The sequence below is a fragment of the Myotis myotis genome, unplaced genomic scaffold, assembly GCF_014108235.1.
Source record: "Myotis myotis isolate mMyoMyo1 unplaced genomic scaffold, mMyoMyo1.p scaffold_m19_p_18, whole genome shotgun sequence".
NCBI classification, from domain to species: domain Eukaryota; kingdom Metazoa; phylum Chordata; class Mammalia; order Chiroptera; family Vespertilionidae; genus Myotis; species Myotis myotis.
Genome location: NW_023416322.1, coordinates 8766911 through 8793430, shown reverse-complemented (window position 1 = coordinate 8793430; position 26520 = coordinate 8766911). Strand labels below are relative to the sequence as shown.

Below are 26520 nucleotides of genomic sequence, written 5' to 3'. Positions count from 1 at the left end.
ATGGTGGATGTGAAATGTCTGAGTGACTATGAATTACAGAATGAACTTAATAAGCTTGGATTTTCACCTGGCCCAATTCTATGTATGTATGCAGCAAATATTAGAGACTAGTCATCTATGGCTCATAGACTACCTCCCAGATTTAAATTTATTTATAGTGGAAGAAACATATGCAATAAAAATCATTAAACTAGAAATAGGAAAATTAAAAACAAAACAAAACAGAAAAACCCTAAAGAAGGGAAGAGGTGATAAATACACTCAGATACTTCATACAGATTAGTAAGTGTGGTGTCAGACAGAAAAATAATCTCTTTCCCCCAGTTGTTCTTGATTATATCGCCCTGGGTTCTTTTTCATTCCTCGTATGTGCACTGTGCTAACTACGCATGTATGTATTGTCCATAGTCCCCATAGATAGAATTACAACTTTGTCAGTCTTCTCAGATGTAGCCAATGCCTGACTCTATGGCTAACGCATAGAGGCCTCACCTGAAGTGTCTGTGGAAGGGACAGAGTGAGTTGAGTAGCTGTAGGGTCCACCTCATGGTAAAAAACATAGTTAATAATGCAAGTATAAGACTAAGAAGCTGCCCTAACCGGTTTGGCTCAGTGGATAGAGCGTCAGCCTGCAGATTCAAGGGTCCCAGGTTCGATTCTGGTCAAGGGCATGTACCTTGGCTGTGGGCACATCCCCAGTAGGGGGCGTGCAGGAGGCAGCTGATCAATGTTTCTCTCTCATCGGTGTTTCTAACTCTCTATCCCTCTCCCTTCCTCTCTGTAAAAAATCAATAAAATATATTTTAAAAAAAGAGTAAGAAGCTGAGCCTGGCTGGCATGGCTCAGGGGTTGAGCCTCAACATAGGAACCAGGAGGTCATGGTTCTATTCACGGTCAGGGCACATGCCTGGGTTGCAGGCTCAATCCCCAGTGTGGGGCGTGCAGGAGGCAGCCGATCAATGATTCTCATCATTGATGTTTCTATTTCTCTCTCCCTCTTCCTTCCTCTCTGAAATCAATAAAAACATATTAAATAAAAAGAATAAGGATCTGAGTTGTGAAATACCTTGAACCCAGTAAGATCCCAAATACAAGCAGAACAACTTAATCTACTCTCCACATTCTTCCTCAGCTTCCACCAGAAAACTGTATGAAAACAAGTTAATGCAATTGTTGGTCTCATCTCCCTGTGCACTTATGATGAATGGACCGGGAAAGCAGCACAGAACTCAAGACTATGAAGACAGGAAAGGTACCTTTAGAGGCTATACTGCTCGATAGCAACTTTGCACTTATTATTTTTAATATATTTTTGTTGATTTCAGAGAGGAAGGGAGAGGGAGAGAAAGATAGAAACATCAATCATGAGGGAGAATCATTGGCTGCCTCCTGCACACTCCCCACTGAGGATCAAGCCCACAACCTGGGCATGTGCCCTTGGCTGGAATCGAGCCTGGGATCATTTGGTCCGCAGGCCAACACTCTATCCACTGAGCCAAGGCCAAACCGGCTAGGGCAACTTTGCACTTATTAACACCTTGTCCAGCATGACTCATGCAACTTTTAATGGCATGAATGAAATAGCCACATGGCCTGTTTGCACACAAAGCCTGGACATAGGCCCCTGGGCTGCAAAGGAAATGCTTAACTCCATGTACTAGTATATATTCACGCCAGTGACTCAGTTGAGTGGCAAACCAGAAGTTCCTACAGATAATTTCCAGGATATGTTTGTTGAATGAAAGTGATATAGAAGTGAGACTTGAACCCAGGTCTGGCTCTCATAAGTGTGCTCTTTCTACCACATACCCTCTACTTTTCTCACAATGTCTATTGTGAGAATAAACACATTACATTTTTTTACCATGTTTGATTGACACCCCCCAAAATGGCAATTTCATGTAGTTCAAATTCATAGTTCAACAAACAGTATAAGTGCCCGAGGCCCTCTACACATGCCCTGCAATATTAAAGGTAGCACGGGTGCTGAGCGGTCCCCAGGAGTCTGGAATGGCTGGCTTGGTGTAGAGAGGGCAGCAGGACAGTTGGCCTGGGGGTGCCTCAGGGCACGTGGCTGCCCCAGCCCCTTTCTGGATGTGGGATGTGTTCACAGTCCTGTCCCCGCCCTGGGGCTGCCTCTGTTTCCTGCCTGGGAAGGAGCTGAAGGGCCGAGACCAGCCCTCAGAGGACAAGCAGTGCCAGGCTCAAAGATTCCAGGGAGGAGAGCGTGTGCACTCACTGCTTGTGACGCTGAGGGCGGCAGGGCAACGCTGCCGTATCTCAGTCCAAGCTGCCTTGGGTCCCAGCACGCAGGCCTCCACACAGCCCCCACAAAGGGGGCATCTAGTTTAGGCTCTCAGTGACTCAGTTGAGTGGCAAACCAGAAGTTCCTACAGATAATTTCCAGGTCTCCTTTGAGGTCTCAGCCTCTGCTTTGCCTCAGTCAATAAATCTGATAGTTATTTTCTTCGGATTAAATGATTTCACATACATTAAGAAAGATGAACCAGACTCTATTCCTGGCCAGGGCACATGCCTGGGTTCTTCCAGGTATGCTAGAGTCCTTCGGTTTAAACTTTGCATTGCTTTACACTGTGTCCACCTGATGCTAGCCCTCCATGGGCAATCAAGCCAGAGGTGGGAGTTCTGCCTCAGTCCTAGCTTTGTCATGCAGCGCAGGATGCCACTGGCCAGTGGTGGGTACAAGTCAAAAACCTGCTTCTTAGAAACCGGCCTGGATCAGACATTTGAACTTGCTCATTGGAGCGGCCTCAAAGACCTGGTGCCATTAGAATGGAGGGGTTGGCATGGAACTAAGGGGGTCCCGTGGAGATTCAGCCTTGAGCACTTCACAGAAGTACCTAGTCCTGGGGTACGAGGGAGGGGCAGCAGTTTTAGGGCATCCAGACAATGGGTGGATTCCATTCTTCCCATTTTCATTCATTGTTTTGGCACCGGGTGGGCACAGCTTTCTGATCTGCCCTTCTTTCAACCTTCCCAATTATTCGAACTTGGGAGCTCATTTAAAACCCCCTCCATGAAAAGCTCGCTGATATTCAAGAGCAGTGATTGCTCCAAGCTTATCAAACAGCTTCCTCACGGCCCGAGGCGAGGGCTGATCTACAACCACCTTTCTGCCCTGGGGTTCCCCGCCCTGGAAGCTGAGCACAGGTCTGGCCTTCCCTTCTCTGGATATAGAAGAAGACATTCTCCTGCCCTATGTGGACATTCAGAGATACGCCAGGCTGACCGCTGGCTCCAAGGGGCAATGACTGGACAGCAAGCAACTGCCCAGTAGAGCACCCTGCTTGGGCTCAGCATGCATTGCTCTCGGAGGCTCCCCAACACCACAGCTTCCCTGACAGGGGCCCCCAGGTCCCCGGGGGAAGGTCTAGGTGAGTTCCACAAGGGCCACTGCACAAATGCTCGCTCCCTCAGAAGGACAGAGCGAATCCTCTTCCCCTCCCAGGTATGTTCTGCCCCGTGATGAACAGAATTCACCACTCTGCTGCGTGGTGCTGATTTTCGTGGCTAGCTCCTATGTCCTCATGGCCTATTTTCCTTGTGTTTCCCATGATCCAGAGCTGAGGGGCATTATCGTTTTGAAAGGAAATATCATACTCTCATCAGAAAAAAAGAAGGGACCCCAAAAAGTATGTACCATTCGAATGCATGGATACTTGTACGCGTAGTAAATATAAGCAATAGCATGTTTCACGTGTAAGGAAATAGCAAGTCACTACATTCCGTTGCGGCGGGGAAATCTAGTTTCAAGAAGCTCGTTTGAATGCAGGTTTCTGTTTTGTGAAACGATTACCAGGTTCTAGCACGAGACCCAGAGTAACAGCCCCTCTGAATAGCAGCCCCCCCCCCCCCCCCCCGCCGTTTTCCTCCCCGGCTGCTGCGCCCTCTCTGCATTCACCACCTGTGTCTACATTCATAGAGCATCCACCACAGTCCCAGACCCACAGGGAGCACAGAACACGTGCGCGTTCCTGTCCCCTTCTCTTGCCCAGATGCTGAGATCTGGCTCCTACCCTCGCTGCCCTATTGGAGCTCTTGGCCAAATGTGTGAGACGAACAGGTTTCGGGGTGCCCTTCCACCAGCCAGCTGTGTGGCTCTGGGGAGGTCGCTGAATGGACCTGAACCTCCTCTCACCGTTTAGTTACCACCAAGGGTCCCCAAGGGTGAGTGTGAGGGAAAGGCAGGTGAAGCTCTTAGCATAGAACACGGCACATCATGCTTTCACCCAATCCCTAAACTCCAAGATAGCCACGCTAGTGACTTGTGCTGGGCCCCTCTTTATTTAGAGACACCTGCCTCCTTCCATGTTGGCAGCTCTGCTCTCTCTAGGTTCTGGCCTCTGCCCCCTGCCTGTGGCCATCCTCACTCTGGCTTCTGGGCCCTGACTGGATGTTGCTCCTGAGGTCTCTGTCTTCAGCCCCTTCTCTTCCTGCTCCGCGTCGCTCCCCGGGGTCGTCTCATTCACTGAGCACCTCTGTGTCGTGACTCCACATATACCCCTCCACGCAGGCCCTCTCTCCTCCTGGAAAGCTCCTTCCCTCCTTCCTGCACTCACTCAGCAGATAGTTATTTATTTACTTACTTATTTTCACCCTCACCCAGGGCATGTTTTTATTGGTTTATAGAGAGAGGAAGGGAGAAGGGGGGTGGGAAGAGAGAGAGAGAGAGAAACATTGATGGGTTGCCTCTGGTACGTGCCCCAACTGGGGATTGAGCCCACAACCTGGGCATGTGCCCTGACCAGGAATCGAACCCGTGACCCTTTGGTGCACAGGACAACGCTCCAACCAACCGAGCCACACAAACGCTCACTTGTAATTAAGGACATTTCCTGGGGTTATAGATTGTTTATACTTCTCCTGTGGTTACCCCAGCACCTCACTCCAGCACCACCTGCATTTGCAGCCTCCGTTTATCTTGATGGTTCCACCACCTTCCCACCCTCCAGGCTCGAAATCACAACGCTCCCTTGGAAGGCCCACTCCCCCTAGCTCCTCACATACAAGCAGTTGCCACGTCCTATGGATTTGAATTATAATTTTCAAAAATCGACCCCTCCTTTCTCTCCCCCCTGCTGCTTTCCCAGCTTGCACCCGTATTATTTTGGGGTTTGTTTGTTTTTTAATCCGCACACTAGCAATACCCTCCTAATTGGCCTTTGCCTCCAACCTTTACCAATGCCATTTCAGATCTACAAGCAGCGACTGCATCATGTCTTTCATTTGCCTGGAAACTTTCAAAACAAGGTGCAAACTTACTGTCCAGCAGGAAGAGACACCAGGATCTCCTGAACACTTATCTCCCTCACCATCCAACCAATGCACACTTACCTGTTTCTCCACCTCTCACACCTCTCCCCACGCACCTTTGCCTCAACCATTGTTTATGCCTAGAATTCCTTTTATGCTTTCACCCACCCCATCTCTCTTCCTGTTAAAATCCTGTGATCACTTCAGCAATGTCTCAAAGTCCAGTCCCCTGAAAATTGCATGTTATCCCATTCAGTAGCTGTCACAGGGCTTTGCACATGCCAGGAGCCCAAAGACCACTTTGCCAAGTCTACCAAACAGCCCTAGTGGCACATAGGTTAGCTTGAAAATATGGTCTAGTGCAGCCGTGGGCAAACTACGGCCCGCGGGCCGAATCCGGCCCGTTTGAAATGAATAAAACTAAAAAAAAAAAAAGATCATACCCTTTTATGTAATGATGTTTACTGTGAATTTATATTAGTTCACACAAACACTCCATCCATGCTTTTGTTCCGGCCCTCCGGTCCAGTTTAAGGACCCATTGTGGCCCTCGAGTCAAAAAGTTTGCCCACCCCTGGTCTAGTGTTTAAAATACTTGTTGAGTTTAAATGAATGAAAGAAGCCCCAGGTAAACATTCCTGTAGTAAGCTGTTACTTTAGCTTTCCATCTGAACCTAATTCATGTTTGATGAAGTATTCTGATAGCAAACTTTCTAAAAGATATTTCTTAAATCTTTCACATGGACCTTGTTTCTGCAGAAAACCCTTTTGTCTAGTTCCTGCCAAGACATTTACAGGAGAAAAAAGCAACCTGAGTATTGAAAATGCAGCAGGTGGGGGCCAATGCCCTCCAGGCGTTGCTTTACGTAAACCTGAAATAAAACCACATCAATATTTTGAATTGGCAATAGAATTAAATGGAAAGTTTGTGATGGCATAAAGTGTTTTGATCTGAAGGATTATATAAGCCATTTTGATTCTCAGAAGAGCCGCGAGACATCTGTTCAATTTTAAATCCGAAAGTAAATGTAAATAAGCACTTAAATTTCCATGTTAAAAGGTAGTAGAACGTGTGTTTATTGAGACACTTGTCTGGCACCATAGACTTTAATTACTTAAGAGCATTGGTCCGTACCTAACAGTTCTCTAAGTACCCGGAAAGGTGTATTATACATTTCCTTGAAACATCAATGAACACATATTTTCCTCTCAGTTCAGTAGGTTTCTAGTGAAATACAAATCACCTTGAGATTTGGATTATGCCAATTTCTGGGTACTTTTTTTTTTTTTTAACACTGTACGTGTGTTTTATTTGTTTTTAAAAGATTTTTTATTGATTTTTCAAGAGAGAGAAAGGGAGAGGGAAAGGGAGAGAAACATCGATGTGAGAGAGAAACATTGAATGGCAGCCTCCTGCCCGCCCCCTACTGGGCATCAAGCCCGCAACTGGGGCATGTGCCTGACTGGGAATCCAACCGACAGCCTTTTGGTGTACAGGACGACGCCCAACCGAGTGACACTAGCTAGGTATACCTGTATATTTTATTAAATTACGTATGCAGCCTATTTGATTTGGTGATTAAGGCCACTTAGAAAGCTAAGTCATTGTATTTTTAATTGGGGATCTTCTCATCAGATAGATTCGAGACACAGCTTAAGCTTCCATTGATAGAGTAGGGAGTGAAGCCAATGTGTGTCAGTCAGGTTCCTAAGACCTCCAAAGAGGAGAGAGGGGATTCAGGAGTGGCAGGGAGGCAGAAGGATCTACTATGTCAGGCTGCACAAAGTGGGGTTTGCTCGGGTGACCATGCCATTTATCACTACAAACAGGATGCTTTTGAAAGTGAATGGGGACACTAACCAGAAGGGGTGCTGGGATAACAGGAATAAAGCAGAACTGTCCTGGCAAACCAGAGCATCTAGTCACCCGGGTTTGGGCTGGGCGTGGTCCCAAGAGCTGAAGTGTTTGCACGTGCATACCCGTCTGCTGGGGGCTGCTGCATGCAGAGGGCGGCTGGCCCTGGAGGGGTGCCCCTGAGCACCCCGGGCCCCTTCCGGGTGTTTCCTTACTCATCCCCAGACAAGACATGCTCTTTCCTGCTAGAATCAATGTTCATTCTGTTCTCCCAGCCTGGGATACTCTCTCCTCATCTGGCCACCTATCATACATATTCTCCTAGGATTTTCTCAAAATGTGTTCTGTGGGTCTGGCCCTAGGAACCTGCTTTTTCCATCAGCCCCTATTCCCACCCCCTGTCCAAGAGCTTTTGCTCTAGGTTGTAAATGTTGATGGTAAGCCTATGTTTTTGAACCCTCTCCATTTAATTCAAAGCCAGGCGTGTGTGTGTGTGTGTGTGTGTGTGTGTGTGTGTGTGTGTGTGTGTGAGAGAGAGAGAGAGAGAGAGAGAGAGAGAGAGAGAGAGAGAAAGAGAGAGAGAGAGAGAGAGGTTACTTAGTCCCTGTTGGATGAACTGAAAGGAACTTTTGTCCTATGTTGATGTTGATGATCTTCCTTTTTCTGGTTTCCTATTCTGTACCATCTCTTTTGTCTTTGGGACATGCCTTAATGTATTCTCTTGAGAGACAATGCTTAGGTCACAGTGAATTGATGACCATCCAGGGAAGGGTGGCAACAGAGCTTCCAGCCTGTGAGTTAACAGCTATTTATGAAATAAAGGGCATTGTGCTAGACCTTCTTGTTCCTGTCCTGAAGAAACTTAAAAATGAGCTCTTGAAACACAGAATATGTGTATTAAAGATATGGACTCTAGCCTAGCCGGTGTGGCTCAGTGGTTGAGCACCAATCTATGAATTAGGAGGTCAGGGTTTGATTCCTGGTCAGGGCATAGGCCTGGGTTGCGGGTTCAATCCCCATTGTGGGGTGTGTAGGAGGCAGCCAATCAGTGATTCTCTCTCATCATTGATGTTTCTCTCTCGTGCTTCCTCTCTGAAATCAATAAAAATATAATTTTTTAAAAATGGGGCTCTAGCCAAAACCGGTTTGGCTCAGTGGATAGAGCGTCGGCCTGCGGACTGAAAGGTCCCAGGTTCGATTCCGGTCAAGGGCATGTACCAGGGTTGCGGGCACATCCCCAGTAGGAGGTGTGCAGGAGGCAGCTAATCCATGTTTCTCTCTCATCGATGTTTCTAACTCTCTATCTCTCTCCCTTCCTCTCTGTAAAAAATCAATAAAAAAAATATTTAAAAAAAAAAAAATGGGGCTCTAGAGACAGGCTGCTTAGGTTCAAATTCCAGCTCTGCCACTAACTTGGACAAGACACTTGACCTTTCTATCTCTTAGCTCCTCATCTATAGACAAAGATAACAATAGTTTCTGCTTCATAATGTGTTATGAGGATTAAGTTAAAGTATGTAAAATAGAGTAGTGATGGCACATAGTAAGAGCTGTCAAAGTACAAATAAGAACTATTAGTACCATTAATATTCCTATTATACAAAAAGGATGGTATTTAGTCATCTGCAATACAAAGCAAAAAATAATATAATGGAAGCTAAATTTTTAGTATTGTCTTTAAGCGGAAAATAATATAATGGAAGCTAAATTTGTAGTATTGAACTCTACAGACTGTGGCTTATCAGAGTGCCTGCAGATATACTTACATAATTAAATATACAGATGCAATTAAAAATTATTCTCAGGAAGTGCTGTGCAGTTAGTGAAGCAGACCAAGCTTTTAAAAAAGTCATATGTGCCCTCCTGGTATAGAGGACTCCTTTCTTAGTCTGATACTTCAGTTCTTCTTTCCGTTGCCTCTTTAAACATTTTAAAAAACAATTTCACGCTTAGAAAAAGTTGCAAGTAATAGTACAAAGAATTCCTATATTCTTTTTACCCAGATTAATTGTTACCTTTTACCACATTTGCTGTGTGTGTGTGTGTGTGTGTGTGTGTGTGTGTGTGTGTGTACTGTGTCTTTCTGAATGATTTGAGAGCAAGCTGTAGACATGAAGCCCCTCAGTTCTCTGGCATGCGTTCTGCCTAACTCCCAAGGACACTTTCCTACATGTACACGGAATAACACTCCAAATAAGGAAATTCACATTGATTCAGTGCTAGCATCCAATATTCAGATCCCATTCAAATATCACCGACTATCCCATAATGTCTTTGCTTTCTCGTCCATGACTAGTCTAGGAGCACATGTTGTCTTTGGTTGTCAGGGCTCTTCAGTCTCCTTCAATTTCAAACAATAGTGCCTCCATCTTCCATCTTTCCCTGGCATTCATGCCCTTGACCATTAAAAAAATTTTTTTAAAAAAATTTATTTCAGAGAGGAAGGGAGAGGAGAGAGAGAGAGATAGAAATATCAATGATGAGAGGGAATCATTGATCAGCTGCCTCCTGCACGCCCCCTACTGGGGATCAAGTCCACAACCCGGGGAATGTGCCCTTGACCCAATCGAACCCAGGACCCTTCAGTTGGCAGGCTGACGCTCTATTCACTGAGCCAAACCAGCTAGGGCACCCTGGACCATTTTAAAGAGTACACGCCTTTCATCCTGTAGGGCGACTTTTCTGTCTGATTTTCCTTTTGACTGTTCATAGAGGCCATGTCCTCTGGGCAGGAAATCCTCAGAACGATGCTGTGCTCTTCCCAGGGCATCACACCAGGCAGCAATGCCACCCTGTTCCACCGCTGGCAACATTAACCTTCATCACCTGGAGAAGTTGGTGTCTGTCAGGTTTCTCCATAAAACCATCATTTTTCTTCCATTTGTAATCAAACAGTATTCTGCGGGGAAATATTCTGAAATGACACTAACATAGTGCTCCTATTCAAACCTCATCCATTAGCCCTAGCTCCCCTAGACGACTGCTGAATCAGCTTCCATTGTGATGATGGCCCATTGAGACTTTCTATTCCTATTTTTCCCTCCGCATTTATTAGATGGTAGTCAACAGAAGGAAGACCTTCCCTTCGCCCCCATTTTATTCATTTATTTGTTCTTTGTTTCATTTGTTCTTTCATTCAGTTATATTAGTATGGACTCATTGATTCTTTTTAATCAAACGGACTGTATCTTGATATCTTTATATATTTTAATGCTCAAATTGTCCCAGATTTGGCCAGTGGGAGCCTTTTCAATATGGGTACTGTGTCCTTTTGATATGTCCTCCTCATTCCTTGAGCATGTCCTGAATTTCTGGCACAAAAAGATGTTTCAGATCCAGCTGGTGCTTTTTCTGCCCCAGGAGCCTTGGATGGTGTCTACTGCAGGAGTGTTTACTTTTGCGGTAGGATGGCATTTAAAAACCAGGATCTAGCTCTGGTCGGTGTGGCTCAGTTGGTTGAGCATTGTCACATGCACTGAAAGGTTGCCAGTTCGATTCCCAGTCGAAGCACATGCCCAGATTGCATGTTCAGTCCCCAGTTAGCCAGGGTGCATTCAGGAGGCAACTGATCAATGTTTCTCTCTCATATTATTGTTTCTCTCTCTCTCTCTCTTTCTCTCCTGTCCTCTCTCTAAAATCAATAAAAAAACATATTTAAAAAAAGATCTAGGTCTTCAGTGAGCTCATTGCTACTGGGAGTCATTGCTTCTAGGTCCTCTCGGTGGGTAGAGCTAGAAAATAAAGGTGTGTGTATATGTACACATGCACATATGCATCACAACTATTTTTGTATCTCTCTCTATACAAATTTAAAATTCATAAGTGCATATTGATCTTCAATTACAATTCAACATTTCAGTGTTCTTTCTAATCGGTCTTTCCCCTTTCTGTTTGTAAGTCACTTCTGTGACAGTGAGAAACCTGGCTCCCATTACCCTCCATAGATTTGCGTTTTGCTCCACTTTCTAATTTCCTCAGGGTAACCAAGCTCCCAGTCATAATAGCCACCTCCGTCTCTGCATAACCCTCCCATCACCATCTCTCTTCCTTGGATGCAGGGCACACTGAAGCCTGCATGCTGTCCCCTTCCCTCCCGCCGCCATTCTTCAGCCACCAGGAACCCCATATACACAGCCCCTCCTCCTTCATTTCTTTGGCCTCCAGGTATTCTGACTCCTCATTCATGTCGCCTCTGCCCCACTACTTGTGCAGGACACATGACATCCCAGGGAAGGACACGGAAGGGAAGGAAAGCTTCATGTTTCTTTTTTGCTTCCAATTCTGAAGTCTGTTTCAATGTCTTTGTGCCAAAACTTCAGTAGGATTTTTACTCTTGTGTCTCAATCACTATTGTTGTTGGTAAGATACTTTGTAGGCCTATAATGTGCATGTGCAGGGCCTATCCTAATTGCTACCATCGGAAGACACAGTGTACCAAGGGAATATATATTAAAGGACTACCATTAAGTGTGTGGTTTGAGTTGCATGTAAAGGTTTTAGGCGACCTGATGTTAAACTTCTCTGTAATAGTTTCTTAATTAATTGAAAAGCATCCTTATTCCCAATAGTTGTTGTATATTCCAGTTGGGTCAAAGTGAAGAGTAAATTACATATTTTGTGACTACTTAATAAACCCTTCTGTTCTTACCTTTGACACGTACTAATGGGAGCTAAATAGCATATTTATAAGGAATGCGACGCTCTTCCTGTAAAACTATTGACCTCCTAGTATGTCTGCTTAAATACGCTAATAATCCATGTCTTTATCTTATTGATCACATGCTGATTCTTTCTGTGTAATAGACCCCAGTCTTTGAAATGCAAGAGCCTCAGGAAGAGTTAGTGAAACCAAACTCTGATTACAATGGTTCTAAGATGATAAGAAAGGTAAACTTATTTTCATAAAGCTGAATTATGAGCAGTGGTGTTCTCTTTCTATAGGAAAAATATGCATTTGTTTTTAAAAAAAAACCACCCAGCTTTGCTTTCGTTTTCATCTAAGAATATTTAACCAAACTCACTATAGCTAGTTTATCATTGGCATGATGGGTATAGCTATATGTATCCATTTTAAGGAAAGGAGTTTCCTGTTTACCTCCACGCTGAGCATCCCTGAGTTATTTTGATCTCTTGGGATTTATTAGGGCTTCCTTAGTACCAGGCACTATTCATCGCGATGCATGAGTCCAGGCGTGATTTATTATGATGATCGATCGTGGAATGTCCTCTCTGAAAGGCTTGTTGGAGGAGGCTATGTGGTTCATCGTACGGGCGCAGAAAGAAGCAGAGAGGGGTATGACTTGCCTAAGACCACACGGTGTTAGCAGAAAAATTGGAAATGGCATTCCAGTCTTCTAATTTCCATGTCATAGCCTTTCCCATTATATCCAGCTGCCAAAGGAAGAGGAGACACAACCAGGCACCTGAGTGGTGAAACAGCTCCCCCCAGTGTCTCTTTTCATGGTCTCCCAGGACGCAGGGCTTCTCGTCCCCTATGACAGCGAAGGCTTTCCTTCTGGGGTGGTTTTGCTAGGAGAGTGCATCTGAGGCATTTTCCACTGGCCCTTCTGTCCTCCCATTAAAGCCATGGTACAGAAATCAGCACAGCTAAAATGGACTGACTGATATGCACATGGGTACCTGGAATTTGCCCAAGTAGACAGAAGAAAATTCAAACCTGAAAACCTTTTTTATTTGATTTTTAAAATATATTTTATTGATTTTTCACAGAGAGTAAGGGAGAGGGATAAAGAGTTAGAAACATCCATGAGAGAGAAACATCAATCAGCTGCCTCCTGCACACCCCCTACTGGAGATGTGCCTGCAACCAAGGTACATGCCCTTGACCGAAATCGAACCTGGGACCCTTCAGTCCGCAGGCCAATGCTCTATCCACTGAGCTAAACCAGTTAGGGCTGAAAATCTTTTTTAAAAGAAATATGTTTTTATTGATTTTAGAGAGAGGGAGGGCAAGAAACATCCATGATGAGAGAGAATCATTGATCGGCTGCCTTCTACACACCCCCTACTGGGGGCCAAGCCCGCAAACCAGGCATGTGTCTTGATCAGGGATGGAACCGAACTGTGACCTACTGGTTCATAGGTCGACGGTCAACCACTGAGCCACACCAGCCGGGCCAAAAACCTTTTTTGATATTTTATTATAACATATGCATCTAAAAAGGTATAAAAATTATGTAATAAGCAGTTTGATTCTCACCCTAGAGATTAAAAATTACTATAAATCATTGCTAATTTTGTTGAAGACCCCAATGATCATATTCCCCTTCCTTCATTTTCCCCAAGGTAACCACTACCCTGAATTTTCTACTTATTATTCTTTTCCTTTTCTTTACAGTATCCACAAACTTTAGTTTCTCATGATTTTGGATTTTATTTAAATGATATCATAGTGTAAGTATTCTTTGGTAACTTCCCTTTACCATTCACCATTATGTGATGAGCGTCACCCAATACTTGTAGCTCTCACTCATTAATTGTCACTGCGATATGATTATCGTAAAAATATATTTATCCATTCCTTATTTACGGGACATTTGACTTGGTTGCCAAGTTTGCCTAACACAAACAATGCTGATACAAACAATTGTGGTACATAATTCATTGTATACATGTGCAAGAATTTTTTTCTGATTGAATGAATATACCCAGAAGGGGAACTGCTGACTTGAAGGATATATACTGATCTTCAGCTGAAGAGATCATGCTAAGCCGCCCTACAGTGGCCACATCACTTTATACTCCTACCACCAACATATTAAAAGCTCCATTATTCTAAATCTTCTTCAAATTTCAGTCTTGCCAGATTTCACTTTTGTCAATGTAGTGGATATAAGGTGGTATTTTATTATGATTGTAATTTGTATTACTCTTATGCTAAGAAGGTGGAGCATCTTCTCACGTGTTTGTTGGTTATTTATGTGTTGTTGTCTGTAAAATGTCTGTTCGTATTTTTTGCCAATTTTTCTATTTGGTTGTTTATCTTTTTTCTCATTAATTTATAGGAGCTCTTTTTTTAAAAAAAATAAATATATTTTATTGATTTTTTTACAGAGAGGAAAGGAGAGGGATAGAGAGTTAGAAACATCCATGAGAGAGAAACATCGATCAGCCACCTCCTGCACACCTCCCACTGGGGATGTGCCCGCAACCAAGGTACATGCCCTTGACCGGAATCGAACCCGGGACCTTTCAATCCACAGGCTGACGCTCTATCCACTGAGCCAAACCGGTTAGGGCAATAGGAGCTCTTATATATTTTGGATACTAACCCTTTGTCAGTCATAAGTGTAACACAGATCTCTTAGTAGTTTGGGGTTGTCTAAACATTTTTTGTTTGTTTTTTTAGCAGTTCGCATCATAACTGAGAGTAAGATACAGAGATTCTCATATAACCTCTGCCCCCCACCACATGCACAGCCTCCTCCATTATTAACACCTCCCACAGTGGGCTTGTCTTTTCACATTTTCCACTAGCCTTTTTAAAGAAGTCCTCACCTGAGGGTATGCTTTCATTGATTTTGAGAGAGAGAGTGAAAAAGTAAGAGAGAGAAAGAGAGACAGAGACAGAGGAGAGAGAGAGAGAAACATTGATGTGAGAAACATCAGTTGGTTGCCTCCCAAACTGGCCCTGACCAGGAATCAAACCTGCAACCTTTTGGTGAATGGGGTGATGCTCCAACCAACTGAGCCACCAGTCTGGGGCTCTACTTGCCTTTTAAAAATGTAATTTAAAACAATTTTCAAACTTAAAGCAAGTTTTCAACAAAGAATTCCTATATGGCCTTCACCCAGATTTACCAATTGTTAACATTTTACCACATTTGTTTTATAATTTTATCTATTTATTATTTTTTCTTGAACTAATTTATGACATCATAATCTTTTACTTTCTCCCCAAAACGTCGTTATATATGTCTTTAGTCTAAAAACATAAGAAGGATATCCACATCACAATGATGAGAATCACAAATTTTCATATCTATACAGTATATACTATAAATATGTTTTTATTTAAGTTTTGATTGCTTTCAGAGAGAGGAAGGGAGAGGGAGAGATAGAAATGTCGATGGGCTGCCTCCTGCACGCCCCCTGCTGGGGATTGAGCCTGAAACCCGGGCATGTTCTCTGTCAGGGAATTGAACCAATGACCTTTTCTGATACATGAGATGATGCTCAACCAACTGTGCCACACCGGCTGGGCAGAAATTTTTGTTAAGGTTAAATTCACATAACATAAAATTTACTATTTTAAAGTGCAAAATTCAATGGCATATAGTACAGTATATTCATAATGCTGCCTCACTCTAGATTCAAAACATGTTCATTCACCCCAAAATAAAGCTCAGTACCCATGGCACAGTTACTCCACAACCCCCTCCTGACAAGTACTAATCTGCTTTCTGTTTCAATGGATTTTTTTTCTTCTGTATGTTTCATATAAATGGAATCATCCAATATGTGATGTTTTGTGACCTTTTAAATTTACCATAAGGTTTTCAAGTTTATCCATGTTGTACTGTGTGTCTGTATCCACACATCATCTCTTTTTATGACTGAATAATAATGTTATGGACATTTGGATTGTTTCTACCTCTTGGCTACTGCAAATGTTGGTACTGTGAAGGTTCATTCATATATAAGTATTTGTTTTCAATCCTTTTGGATATACCAGTATACCTCCAAGTGGAATTTTTGAGCCATGTGGTAATTCTGTGTTTAACTTTTTAGTAACGGCAAAACTGTTTTCCACAGTGGGTGATCATCTTACATTCCCACCACCAATGTATGCAGGTTCCAATTTCTCCATATCCTCGCCAACCCAACATTAAAAAAAAATTTTTTTTATTGATTTTTAGAGAGCGAGAAAGGGAGAGAGAGAATGCCCTCTACTGGGGGACCCAGCCCACAACCCGAGCCAAGCACGTGCCCTGACTGGATATTGAACTGGCAACCTCTGGGTCACGATGCTCAACCCATTGAGCCACAGCAGCTCGGACTCCACCCCAACTTTTTAAAAATGGCCGTCCTCGTACGTATGAAGTGTTAGCTCACTGTGGTCTTGATTTCCCTGATGACTAATGATGTTGAGACTCTTTTCATTTGCTTATTGAATATTTGTACATATTCTTTGGAGAAATGTTTATTCAAATCACTTGTCCATATTTTAATTGGGTTGTTTGTCTTTAGCTTGTTAAGTTGTAAGAATGTTTATATACCGTATTCTGAATACTAGTCTGTTATCAAATATATGATTTGCAAATATTTTTCCCATTCTGTGAAAGAGATTGCCTTTTTTCTTTCTTCATAATGTCATTTGATGCACAGAAGTTTGCTTATGATATTTCTTGACGTGAATTTCTTTGGGTTTATCGTTTGGAATTCACTCAGCTTTTTGACATCTGTAGATTTGTATCTTTTGCCAAATTTGGGACATTTTCAGCTCTTATTTCTTCAAATACCTTTTTCATCCCCACCTTACTCTTCTCTACTTCAGGGACTCTGATAACACAAACATTAGATCTTTTTTTTGTTTTGTGTTATTTTTTTGGAAGAGCTTACACGGTTAAGAGACCATAGATAATAATTCTGTGAGTTCTCCACTCCAGTCTCTTCAGCAGCGACCATGGTGCATTCACTGGTCTCTGTCTTCTTCAATCACCCCAAAGGGTGTGATAACATTATTGATCTCTTCCTTTACCAGTCACAGTATCTTAATGTAGTTCAGATGATGTGTCCACATATTCTTCGCTACTTGACTACAGCAGTCATAACAAACAAATATGTTGGAAAACGCCCCTGGGTGCTGAAAGATCTAGGCAAAGTTATTCAATGGGATTCTTACACATGCAAAGACCCAATTACCGTTTGTTGAATGCTTAGATATTCACTTTTACTTTGATGGGGCTCAGAAAAAGCAGAGGGAATGTGAACCTGTGCTCATAAATGACTTCCTGGTGGCTTGTCTCGAGGGTTTCGCTGAAAATTCCCATCTTTTCATATTTGAGACTTCTAGTTGCATCCACCATGTATCAGCATTAACATGTTGGCAGATAAACAGAGCGTGACTCCAGATGCAGCTGAAAGGTGGATTGTAAATTTGGTTAGAACTGCAAGACTAGACGCCAAGATCAATTCTAAATTAGGTCACGTGGTTATGGGTAACAGTGCAATCTTAACCCATCAGCCAGTAATTGAAAACACCAAAAGCCTTTCATTTAGAAGCCAGATGTTGACTTTTAATATTTAGAGGTAACTTAATCAGAATAGTAGGTTAGAGGCTCCTAACAGGGCAACTGAAGACTCTGCCTTTTACTAAAGAATTGTAAAGGAAAACAACAAAACTATAAAGGAAAGGTGAAATAATGAAACTATTGTATAAAGGGTGACATACATTTTAGAAACAACATATTGAGTATAACTTTTAGAGAATTTGAATATAATGGGATGTTTCATGAAGATACAGAGTTCATTGATTCTTTCCTCTGTCTTCTCCATTCTCTGTCAAGCCGTCTTGCCAGTGTTTTACTTCATTTGCATTCTTTTAAATTCTAAAATTTACACTGGGTTCTTCTTTATATATTCTACTGATCTGCAGAGAGATAATTTTTTAAAATTGTTTCATACATGTTTAGGTGGTCTTTGAAACATTTTATGACGGCTGCTCTAAAATCTTGGTCAGCTAATTCAACATTATGCCATCTCAGTGCTGGCATGGGTTATCATCTTTTCTCCTCAAATTATGAGAGACTTTGGGTTGTATTGGAGTATTCTGTTTTAGCTTCCTCCTCAGACTTTATACGCTGGCGGGGGAAGAGGGACCCCAGCTCTTCACTGCAGGGCAAGTGGTAGAAGTCCACATCCCCCACTGGGCCTCCATTGACACCCTGTTTGTTGGTTCATTATTGCTGGGCTGCTGGGGAGGCGGGGGAGTGGAGAGGGAGGGCAGTGGTCCACGATACTAGCCCAGTAGGAACGAGGTGGAAGTCCAGGCTTCCCAAGCACCTTGGCTAGTGGGCTGTTTGGTAAAATTTTTGGTCTTGTGAGGCTGCCCCTTCCTCCTTTCCTGCTCTTTGGCTTTCCAGAGGCTTTTTGTTTGCACTCTTTGGTGTTTCCAGGTTGCCAGCAAACAGGCTGGGGTACGTGAGGTAAAAAGAAAACCCAGGGCATTCACTCAAGTCATTCCTCGGGTCCTGAGGCCCCTAGCCCATCTGCTTTTCTCCACCTTTCAGAATCTTCTTCTGTTTGCTTTACATATAGTGTCCAGGTGTTGCCAATGCAAATGGGGTTCGTCCACGGAGTCGCAAGAAAAGCATTTCAGGGACCCCCACATGGGAGGATGAGGCACAGTGGTAAGACTTACTAGAACTGGAGCAAATGCAAGGGACTGTCCCCCAGGTGCCAGTGTCTCATCCACCACCAGGTGGCTTAGCTTCGTCCGGCTGTGGGAGAAGCCCAGCCTTGTCTTCACCAAGCCCAGAAGAGCCAGAGTCCAGAGATCGTGTGCCATTGCTCATTACCGGCAGGGCACCCAAGGCTGCCACCGTTCACTTTAGTCCATGCCAAACCTTAGTCCAGTGCAGCCTCAGTTCCCAGCTGTGCTCCTGCAGCCGCTGCCCTGCTGCACCCAGGCCAGCACGTGGAGCCTGTGCTTGGGTACGCAGCTGCTACGGAGAGAGAATGTGCCCAACAGGTGAACAAATAGGGAACATGTGCTACCGAGAGAGGCCGTTAGTAGGCTTTGATTGTATTCCCTCAGGCTTGGGAAGGGGTAAGCTTTCTTTCAAACGAACCAATCTCTTTCCTGGCTCTTTGCAGGCTTGTGTTGGGTCTTCCCCAGATCCAATCCCTTTCCTAGATCTTCTGGGGTTTCATGCGTGCGTCCAATCCAATCCTTTTCCCAGGCTAGACACCTCCCCTCTGTGGTCACCATCTTGGCTCCTACTGCGAATGCCTCAAAGTAGAAGGATCTCCCTCTGTACCATCTTGGTTTCTACTGCACAAGTGCCTAGCAAAGGAATTCCCCTTTATTGTGTATTCCTCCCCCACATAGTACCAGCGAGTGGACCCCTTGTACCTGGGGGAGATTGGAAAGCAGGTCCTTCCTCCCTACACAGGGGGATGGAGAGGTGTTAATCCCCTTGCTGGGGTGTGTGTGTGGGGCGGGGGGAGACAGCTATCCTCTATTCTCTGGGGTATCAGCTATCCCCTGGGGTGTCTGAAGCTGTAGCTTCCAGACTTAAGCCTGATTAAGTGTAACTTTCAGACTCAATCAGGCCCAGCCAGTGTAGCTCCCGTCTCTTTTGTTAACTCCTAGCTGCCTGTGCTAACACAGGGATTTTGGCTATATTGAGCAGAAGAATTTTGGAGAAGTATACCGGTATCTATCTCATCTTGTTCCCAATACCATTTTGAATAGTCTGTCCTTTCTCATCTGGTTGGCAATGTTAGCTCTTGTCATTCATCAAATTTCCACAGGAGTTTTAAAATGCACCAAGGATTTGTTTTAATCAGGTACAGTAAGGGGACAGGCAGGGAGATAACTGCCTTCCAAAGAAGTGTATTACCTACAATACCCCAGAGGGTTGATTGCATCATGCCAATGGGCCACCTGGGGAAGGAGCAGGGCCAGGCAGGAGGCAGGAGGGAGAGGAAGGCATGGGCACAAGGCTTTGTTGTGGCCTTTGCAGGGAGGGGTGAGTGAGGCAAGGTAAGCATTTTAGGATTGGCTAGTTGGACTAATTTCAGCAGTTCTGGGCTTTAGGGGTGGACCCTAGTTGGCCAATAGCTGGCCCTGGGCTGATGTCGGACAGGGAAAGTATTGGCTTGGTAAGAGAACGTTAGATAAAGGAAGTTGGAGGGTTTGGTTGGCTTGTACATGGAAGGCGCGGTCACAGGGAGTCTTTACTATCCCTAGGAGTGGGCCAGCTTCGGAGAGGCAGTCTCTCCAGGGTCAGCGAGGCCCCAGGATGCCAAAGCCTCATAAAATACAGACAATAAAAACGGTGATTAATAGTACAATGGGGTCTCTATTCTGATCAATGTGTCCAGCTTGCGCTCATAGAAGAATGTCTTCATTACCAGAGCAACCCCTCTCACCTTGTTGGTTTAAACTGGTCGGTGGATTTTACTTGTCCCTTAGTTCTTGCAAATAAATTTTAGAATAAACTTATCAAGTTCCATGAAAAATTCAGAATGTGATTTAGATAGAAATTTTGCTAACTTTATAAATTAACCTGGAAAAAGCTGAATCTTTACTCTGTTGAGTCTTCCTGCTCATGAACATGTTACATCTTTCCATTTATTGAAATTTTCTTTAATGTCCTTCAGTAAGATTTTTATTGTTTTCTCAATAAAGGTCATGCTCATCTTTTGTCAGCTTTATTACTAGGTAGGCTTTTAATTTTTGTTGCCAAATTTTGTTGGAAATAAGAATTCTTTTGTTGGGAACAGTATCTTTGAAAAAATATGCTTTAAATGGTTTGTTGCTGGTATGTGGAATTGCAGTTGACTTTTGTCAGAACCTTTTGTCTTATAACAATGAACTCTTAGCATTATAATAATTTTCCTGCAGATTCTTTTTAGTTTAATTTGTATACTTTTAATTTCTTTTTGTTTACCTGTGCCTCTACGACCTTTTTATTATAATATTATGTAAGTGATAATAGTAGGAATACTTTCCTTAGTTCTGATTTAAAGAAAATGCTTTTAACATTTTACCTCTTTTTAAAAATATTTTTAATTGATTTTAGAGAGGAAGGGAGAAGGAGAGAGAGAGAGATAGAAACATCAGTGATGAGAGAGACTCATTGATCGGCTGCCTCCTGCATGCCCCCACACTGGGGATCAAGCCTGCAACCCAGGCAGGTGCCCTGACCAGGAATCAAATCCTAACCTTCTGGTTTATAGACCAATGCTCAACCACTGAGCCACGCCAGCCAGGCTTAATATTTTACCTTTGAGTGTAATTTTTGGTGTAGGTGTTGGGAGATACCTTGTATCTAGTTAAGAAAGTTCCCATTCCGCCGAAAATGGTTTGGCTCAGTGGATAGAGCGTCGGCCTGTGGACTGAAGGGTCCCAGGTTCGATTCTAGTCAGGGGCATGTACCTTGGTTGCGGGCACATCCCTAGTGGGAGATGTGCAGGAGGCAGCTGATTGATGTTTCTCTCTCATCGATGTTTCTGACTCTCTATCTCTCTCCCTTCCTCTCTGTGAAAAATCAATAAAATATATTTAAAAAGAAAAAGAAAAAGAAAGAAAGAAAAAAAAAAGAAAGTTCCCATTCCATTCCTGGTTTGCAAGAAGATATTTTAAAGCAGGAATGCAGATGATCACAAAGTTTTTAACCTTTCTTTTGTTAATGTAGTGCAGATTATTTTAAAAGGCTTTTAATTAATTCAAAATCATTATTTAGGTTAAAAGAACACAATGTTTTAAATTAGAGCTTTATTAAATCAAGGTTGAGGTAAAAACAATAGAGTGAAATTATTGCAAGATCTTTATTAACTTAATCAGTTTTAGTCAATAAAGGGATTTGGGGTTTACTCAATATTAAAGAGCTCTAAATTGAGTTTTTTCCCCCCACTTGTAAGAAGGTCATAACTGCCAGTTTGCCAAGTCATTTGTAAAAATGTCTGGTTCTACGTACAGGCCTTTCTTCAACAATTGCATTAGTGAGGGAGAGTGATTGAAAAACGTAACACATTTCAGCTTGAAGACAATTTCATCCCCACCTCCCGGGAGCATCACTGCCTCCTGGCTCCCTAAGCTCCAACAGTAAGAAGTCCTGGGAGAATAAGAGGAAGGAGGGGTGGGGACTCAGCACTCAGCACCCCTTCTTTCATTGCCCATAATTGAAGGTGCCAGCCTATGACATTTCAGGCCAGGTTTGGGTCCACACTGGAAAATACACATCTTGCATAATGCAAGCAAACTTGTATTTGTTTATGGGTAAATATTAATCACTTTAGTCAGAGTAGGTCCTTTTTCAAAAACCAGACACAGCCCTAGCCGGTTTGGCTCAGTGGATAGAGCGTCGGCCTGTGGAGTCCAGGGTCCCGGGTTCGATTCCGGTCAAGGGCATGTACCTTGGTTGTGGGCACATCCCCAGTGTGGGGCGTGCAGGAGGCGGCTGATCGATGTTTCTCTCTCATCGATGTTTCTGACTCTCTATCCCTCTCCCTTCCTCTCTGTAAAAAATCAATAAAATATATTTAAAAAACAAATAAGAAAAAAACCAGATACATTTTTCATGAGTAGTGATTTCGTGAGAATACTGGGGAATGCTCCAGTCCCCAACTTCCTTGTCCATGGCCTACTGTTGTGTGAGGCCTCTGGCAGCATGGGAGGTGTCAGAGGCCCCTCTCATGTTCAGGGGGGCTGGGTTCCCGGGAAGGGGGATAAACACCAACTTACCAATGCCCCGACATGGTAGATATCATGCCTTGATTAAAGACAACATGTGCATTAGGGCTGAGGAAATATAGACTAGACAACTGATCTGAGTGAATGAGAATAATAAAGAAGACTTCTTGCAGGAGGGAAATTATTTTTAGGAATTGAAGGATAATACTGTGTGACCCTAGGCTAGTTACTTAAGCTTTCTGTGCCTCAAGACTCATCATCTCCCATATGGAGCAATGACAGTGCCTACCAGATGAGGGGAGGGTGGTCCAGGAGGCCTCGGTGAGTTCGTGGGTTAACGGGGCCTGGCACCTGGTAAATGGTGGTTAGCAACATCATCTGACACCACAGCTTCACATTCTTGGACATTGCAGACACTTGAGGATGATAAGGCCTGAATATCCTACACAATAAAGAGCTAATATGCTGATTAGATTGAACAGCAGAACAACCATCCAGACAAAGTTGAGGAAAAATGGAACATGAAATTAACAATAATTATCATTAGCACTAAGTGCTTTCATTAAGTGCTTACTATATATCAGGAAATGTTTTAATCATTTTGCATAGATGAAGTCACTTAATCTTTACAATTTTATTTCACAGAGAGGAAACAAAAGCATAGAGAACTATGCATTTTTACTTTATTGAAAAAATGACAACATGAAAGAAATTTTTGGAAAAGGAAAAGAAAACATGACTGTCCTTACTTCTATCCCTCATACAGAACAGTTCATTTTCCTAAACTATTTTCTAGTCCTTGTTCATAGCCAACTTTAAAAGAATAGTTTCATTCTTTGTATAAAAATGCTGCATGCTCATTAAATAGGCTCCGAGCACCTGGTCGGTGTGATTCTGGTTGAGCGTTGACCCGTGCACCAGGAGGTCACCAGTTCGATTCCTGGTCAGGGCACATGCTGGGGTTGTGGGCTCGATCCCCAGTGGGGGGCTGCGCAGGAGGCAGCTGATTAATGTTTCTCAGAATGTTTCTATCTCTCTATCCCTCCCCCTTCTTCTCTCTCTAAAATAAATAAAAACGTATTTTTAAAAAAAGCTCCAAGCAATAAAAGTACAAATAAAAGTGCAAAATAGAAAGATGATATTTAAGAACAGAATGTTTCTTGTGTCAAGTGACCCTTGACACTGGTGTGTCTATTGTTCATGTGTGAGTCACTGATGTAAAATATTATTTCATGAGCCCTCACTTGCATGTCTCAGTTGGTTGGGTGTCATTCCGTGCACCAAAAGGTTGCCACGTCAGCTCCCAGTCAGGGCACATAACCAGGCTTGCGCGCTCCATTCCCAGTCGGGGGGGTGTGCAGGAGGCAGCCTACCAACCTTTCTCTCTTGTCGGTGTTTCTCTGTCTCCCCCTCTCCTTTCAAAATATTTTATATTATGAAGTACTAAACTATCTGATGTACCAAGAACTTTATCAGTCCCTAGATCAGTGATGGCGAACCTATGACACGCGTGTCAGAGGGGACACGCGAACTCATTTTTTTGGTTGATTTTTCTTTGTTAAATGGCATTTAAATATACAAAATAAATATCAAAAATATAAGTCTTTGTTTTACTCTGGTTGCAAATATCAAAAAATTTCTATATGTGACACGGCACCAGAGTTAAGTTAGGGTTTTTCAAAATGCTGACATGCCGAGCTCAAAAGGCTTGCCATCACTGCCCTAGATTATACAATTTTTTAAAAAGATACTAACTTTTTAAAATCCTTGCCTGAGGATATGTTTTATTGATTTTAGAGAGAGTGAAAAATAACAACGTGAGAGAGAAACATTGATTGGTTGCCTCCTATAAGCACCCCAAGCAGGGATGGAATCTGAAACCTGGTATGTGCCCTGATCCGGGATCAAACCCACAACCTTTTGATGGACCGGATGATGCTCCGATACGATTATTTTCTAGAACAAAAAATAAGGCCCTTTGTACAAGACATTGGAAACTGTGAGGGCTCTTCTTGATAATTTGTATTATCTTTCTGATAAATAAGTTCTTCTTGATATTTTCTTTCTGTTCATTAGGGACCCAAGGCTTTCACCTCTACACCAAAAGCCCCACATATCTACTGTCCGCATCATAAGCACGCTGAGAAAATAAGGTAATACTTTTCTTAGTACCTGAGGAGATATTACTGACGTATGTAACTTCTGAAAAAAAATGTTATTCAGACTTTTGGGAAGGGTTTGAGTCTGAAAAAGAATCTGTTTCGAGAGAAGAAAAATTCATAATATCTCATTTCAAAGCTCAAGGGGCCTTACATAGTCTCTAGCTCAGCACTTAGGTTTAGAGGCCAAAGGGGCTGAGGGGGGTGCACAAAGGCACAATGCACCGAGACCAGAACCTGAGGTTCTGGATTGGTAGACATTTTTTCTTTGTGTCTTAGAAAATGGGGAAAGAAAACAAAAAAAGAGAGAGAGAGAGAGAGCAGGTAGTTGAAATAAAAGCTCAAGATTGGCCATTTTATTAGTCAGAAAGTAAAGCTTTCTGGAAAGTTCCCTGACTTCTGAATAAACTTCAGCCAATTTCCAGATTAAACCAGTGAAAACATAAGACTCTCTGAAAGGTTTCAGAAAGCACGCTCTTGCTCTTTGAAATGCAAAATAAGCACATTTCAAAAGCACTTCCCCTCTGCACCTGAAAGGCTGAGTTTAGACTGGGAAGAAAGGACTGTGGACTGGTGTCCCCCATTCGGCTTTTGCGGCTCCCCAGTAGGGACCAGGGGATCTGTAAGTCCCTGGGCCAGGCCTCACGCCGGCATTGACAGACATAAAGAAATGCTTGTGCGGCATTTGAGACCTCACATCCCCATGATACCCTGTTAACATCGGCTTGTTAACATTAGCCTAGGTTTTTCATGATAGAGGCCTGCTCCCTCAAGCCCCACAGGGTTGCTCCTTTGAGCCTCCAGGCCACACACGTTTGGGGGTGCTGGTTCGTCCTGTACTCAACCCTAAGAACCACTAATGTTTTCCCAGGTGGGCCTCAGGAGCGCCATACCTCAGATTCAGAGAATGGAATAGCGCCAAAGAGAAGGCCTACTGCACAGCGAACGGAAGTGCTGGGAGCAGGAACCTAGAACGGTTTCCAGCGGGCTTGACGCTTGCAGTGTTTGGCATCTTCATCATTGTGGTATTTGTCTACATAACCGTGGAAAAGAAGCCGCTCTTTGGTTAAGTGCTTTCGGAGCAGAGCAATGATTGCCTCACGCCCTCCTGCTTCAAGGAAGAACGGGACTGCTCTGAAGGGGGAGGCCAGCCCTGTAGCCAGGTAGTCTTCCCGCGCACTGTGCACAATCACCGTTCTGTACCCAGGCTCAGCCAGGTGGAAGGAACAAGGGGAAGAAGGAGAACCGAATCAGAGGGACTTCTATGAGGCATGCCGGCCATCATTAAAGGTGCTTCTACACTGAAGTGCACTTCCCAAAAGGAAGCTGAGCCTGCATCTTTCTTTTTAATGAGGGTAACCAGCCATTGATTACATGTTATTCACTCTATTTACTCTTCAAATTGTATAGTCCACCACAGGAAAGGCCGCAACAGGCAATGAACAAAAAAAGAGTGCATCTGATGTGGCAAACACAAGGAAATATCCAACGTCACCCCAAAACAACTTAGAAAATGACAGCATTTTCACCATTGAAACCTAGCAAGGATTAAACACATGAAGGCCTGATGAGGGAGTGATCATGGCCTCTGGGACCAGACAGAGCTGGGAAGGTCCCTGGCTCCTCTGTATATTGACGCTGTGAACTTGGATGAGTTGGTTGTCTTCTCTGAGCTTCAGTTTCAACTTCTGAAACTAGAGGTAGCATAGACCTCTTAGGGTGATGAAGAATTTGAAGAAATAATGCATATAAGAGTACTTAGTGTGGTCCATACCTAACTGGTAGTAAACCTCCAATATAGGCTCGATAAATGCTTAAATAGAGTTATACTCTGGCACAATATTTTT

At 43.4% G+C, this 26520-nt stretch overlaps 1 protein-coding gene and 1 pseudogene across 1 annotated transcript; both read left to right on the top strand.

The window, feature by feature from the left end:
- Positions 1 to 25743, top strand: LEMD1 (LEM domain containing 1). The gene is made up of 5 exons (XM_036342221.1): positions 1 to 82; positions 1133 to 1252; positions 3583 to 3653; positions 24591 to 24667; positions 25545 to 25743. The coding sequence occupies exons 1-5, from the start codon at positions 1 to 3 to the stop codon at positions 25741 to 25743; spliced, it is 549 nt and encodes a 182-aa protein (XP_036198114.1).
- Positions 12350 to 17468, top strand: LOC118673173 (annotated as a pseudogene).
- Positions 25744 to 26520: the final 777 nt, after the last annotated feature.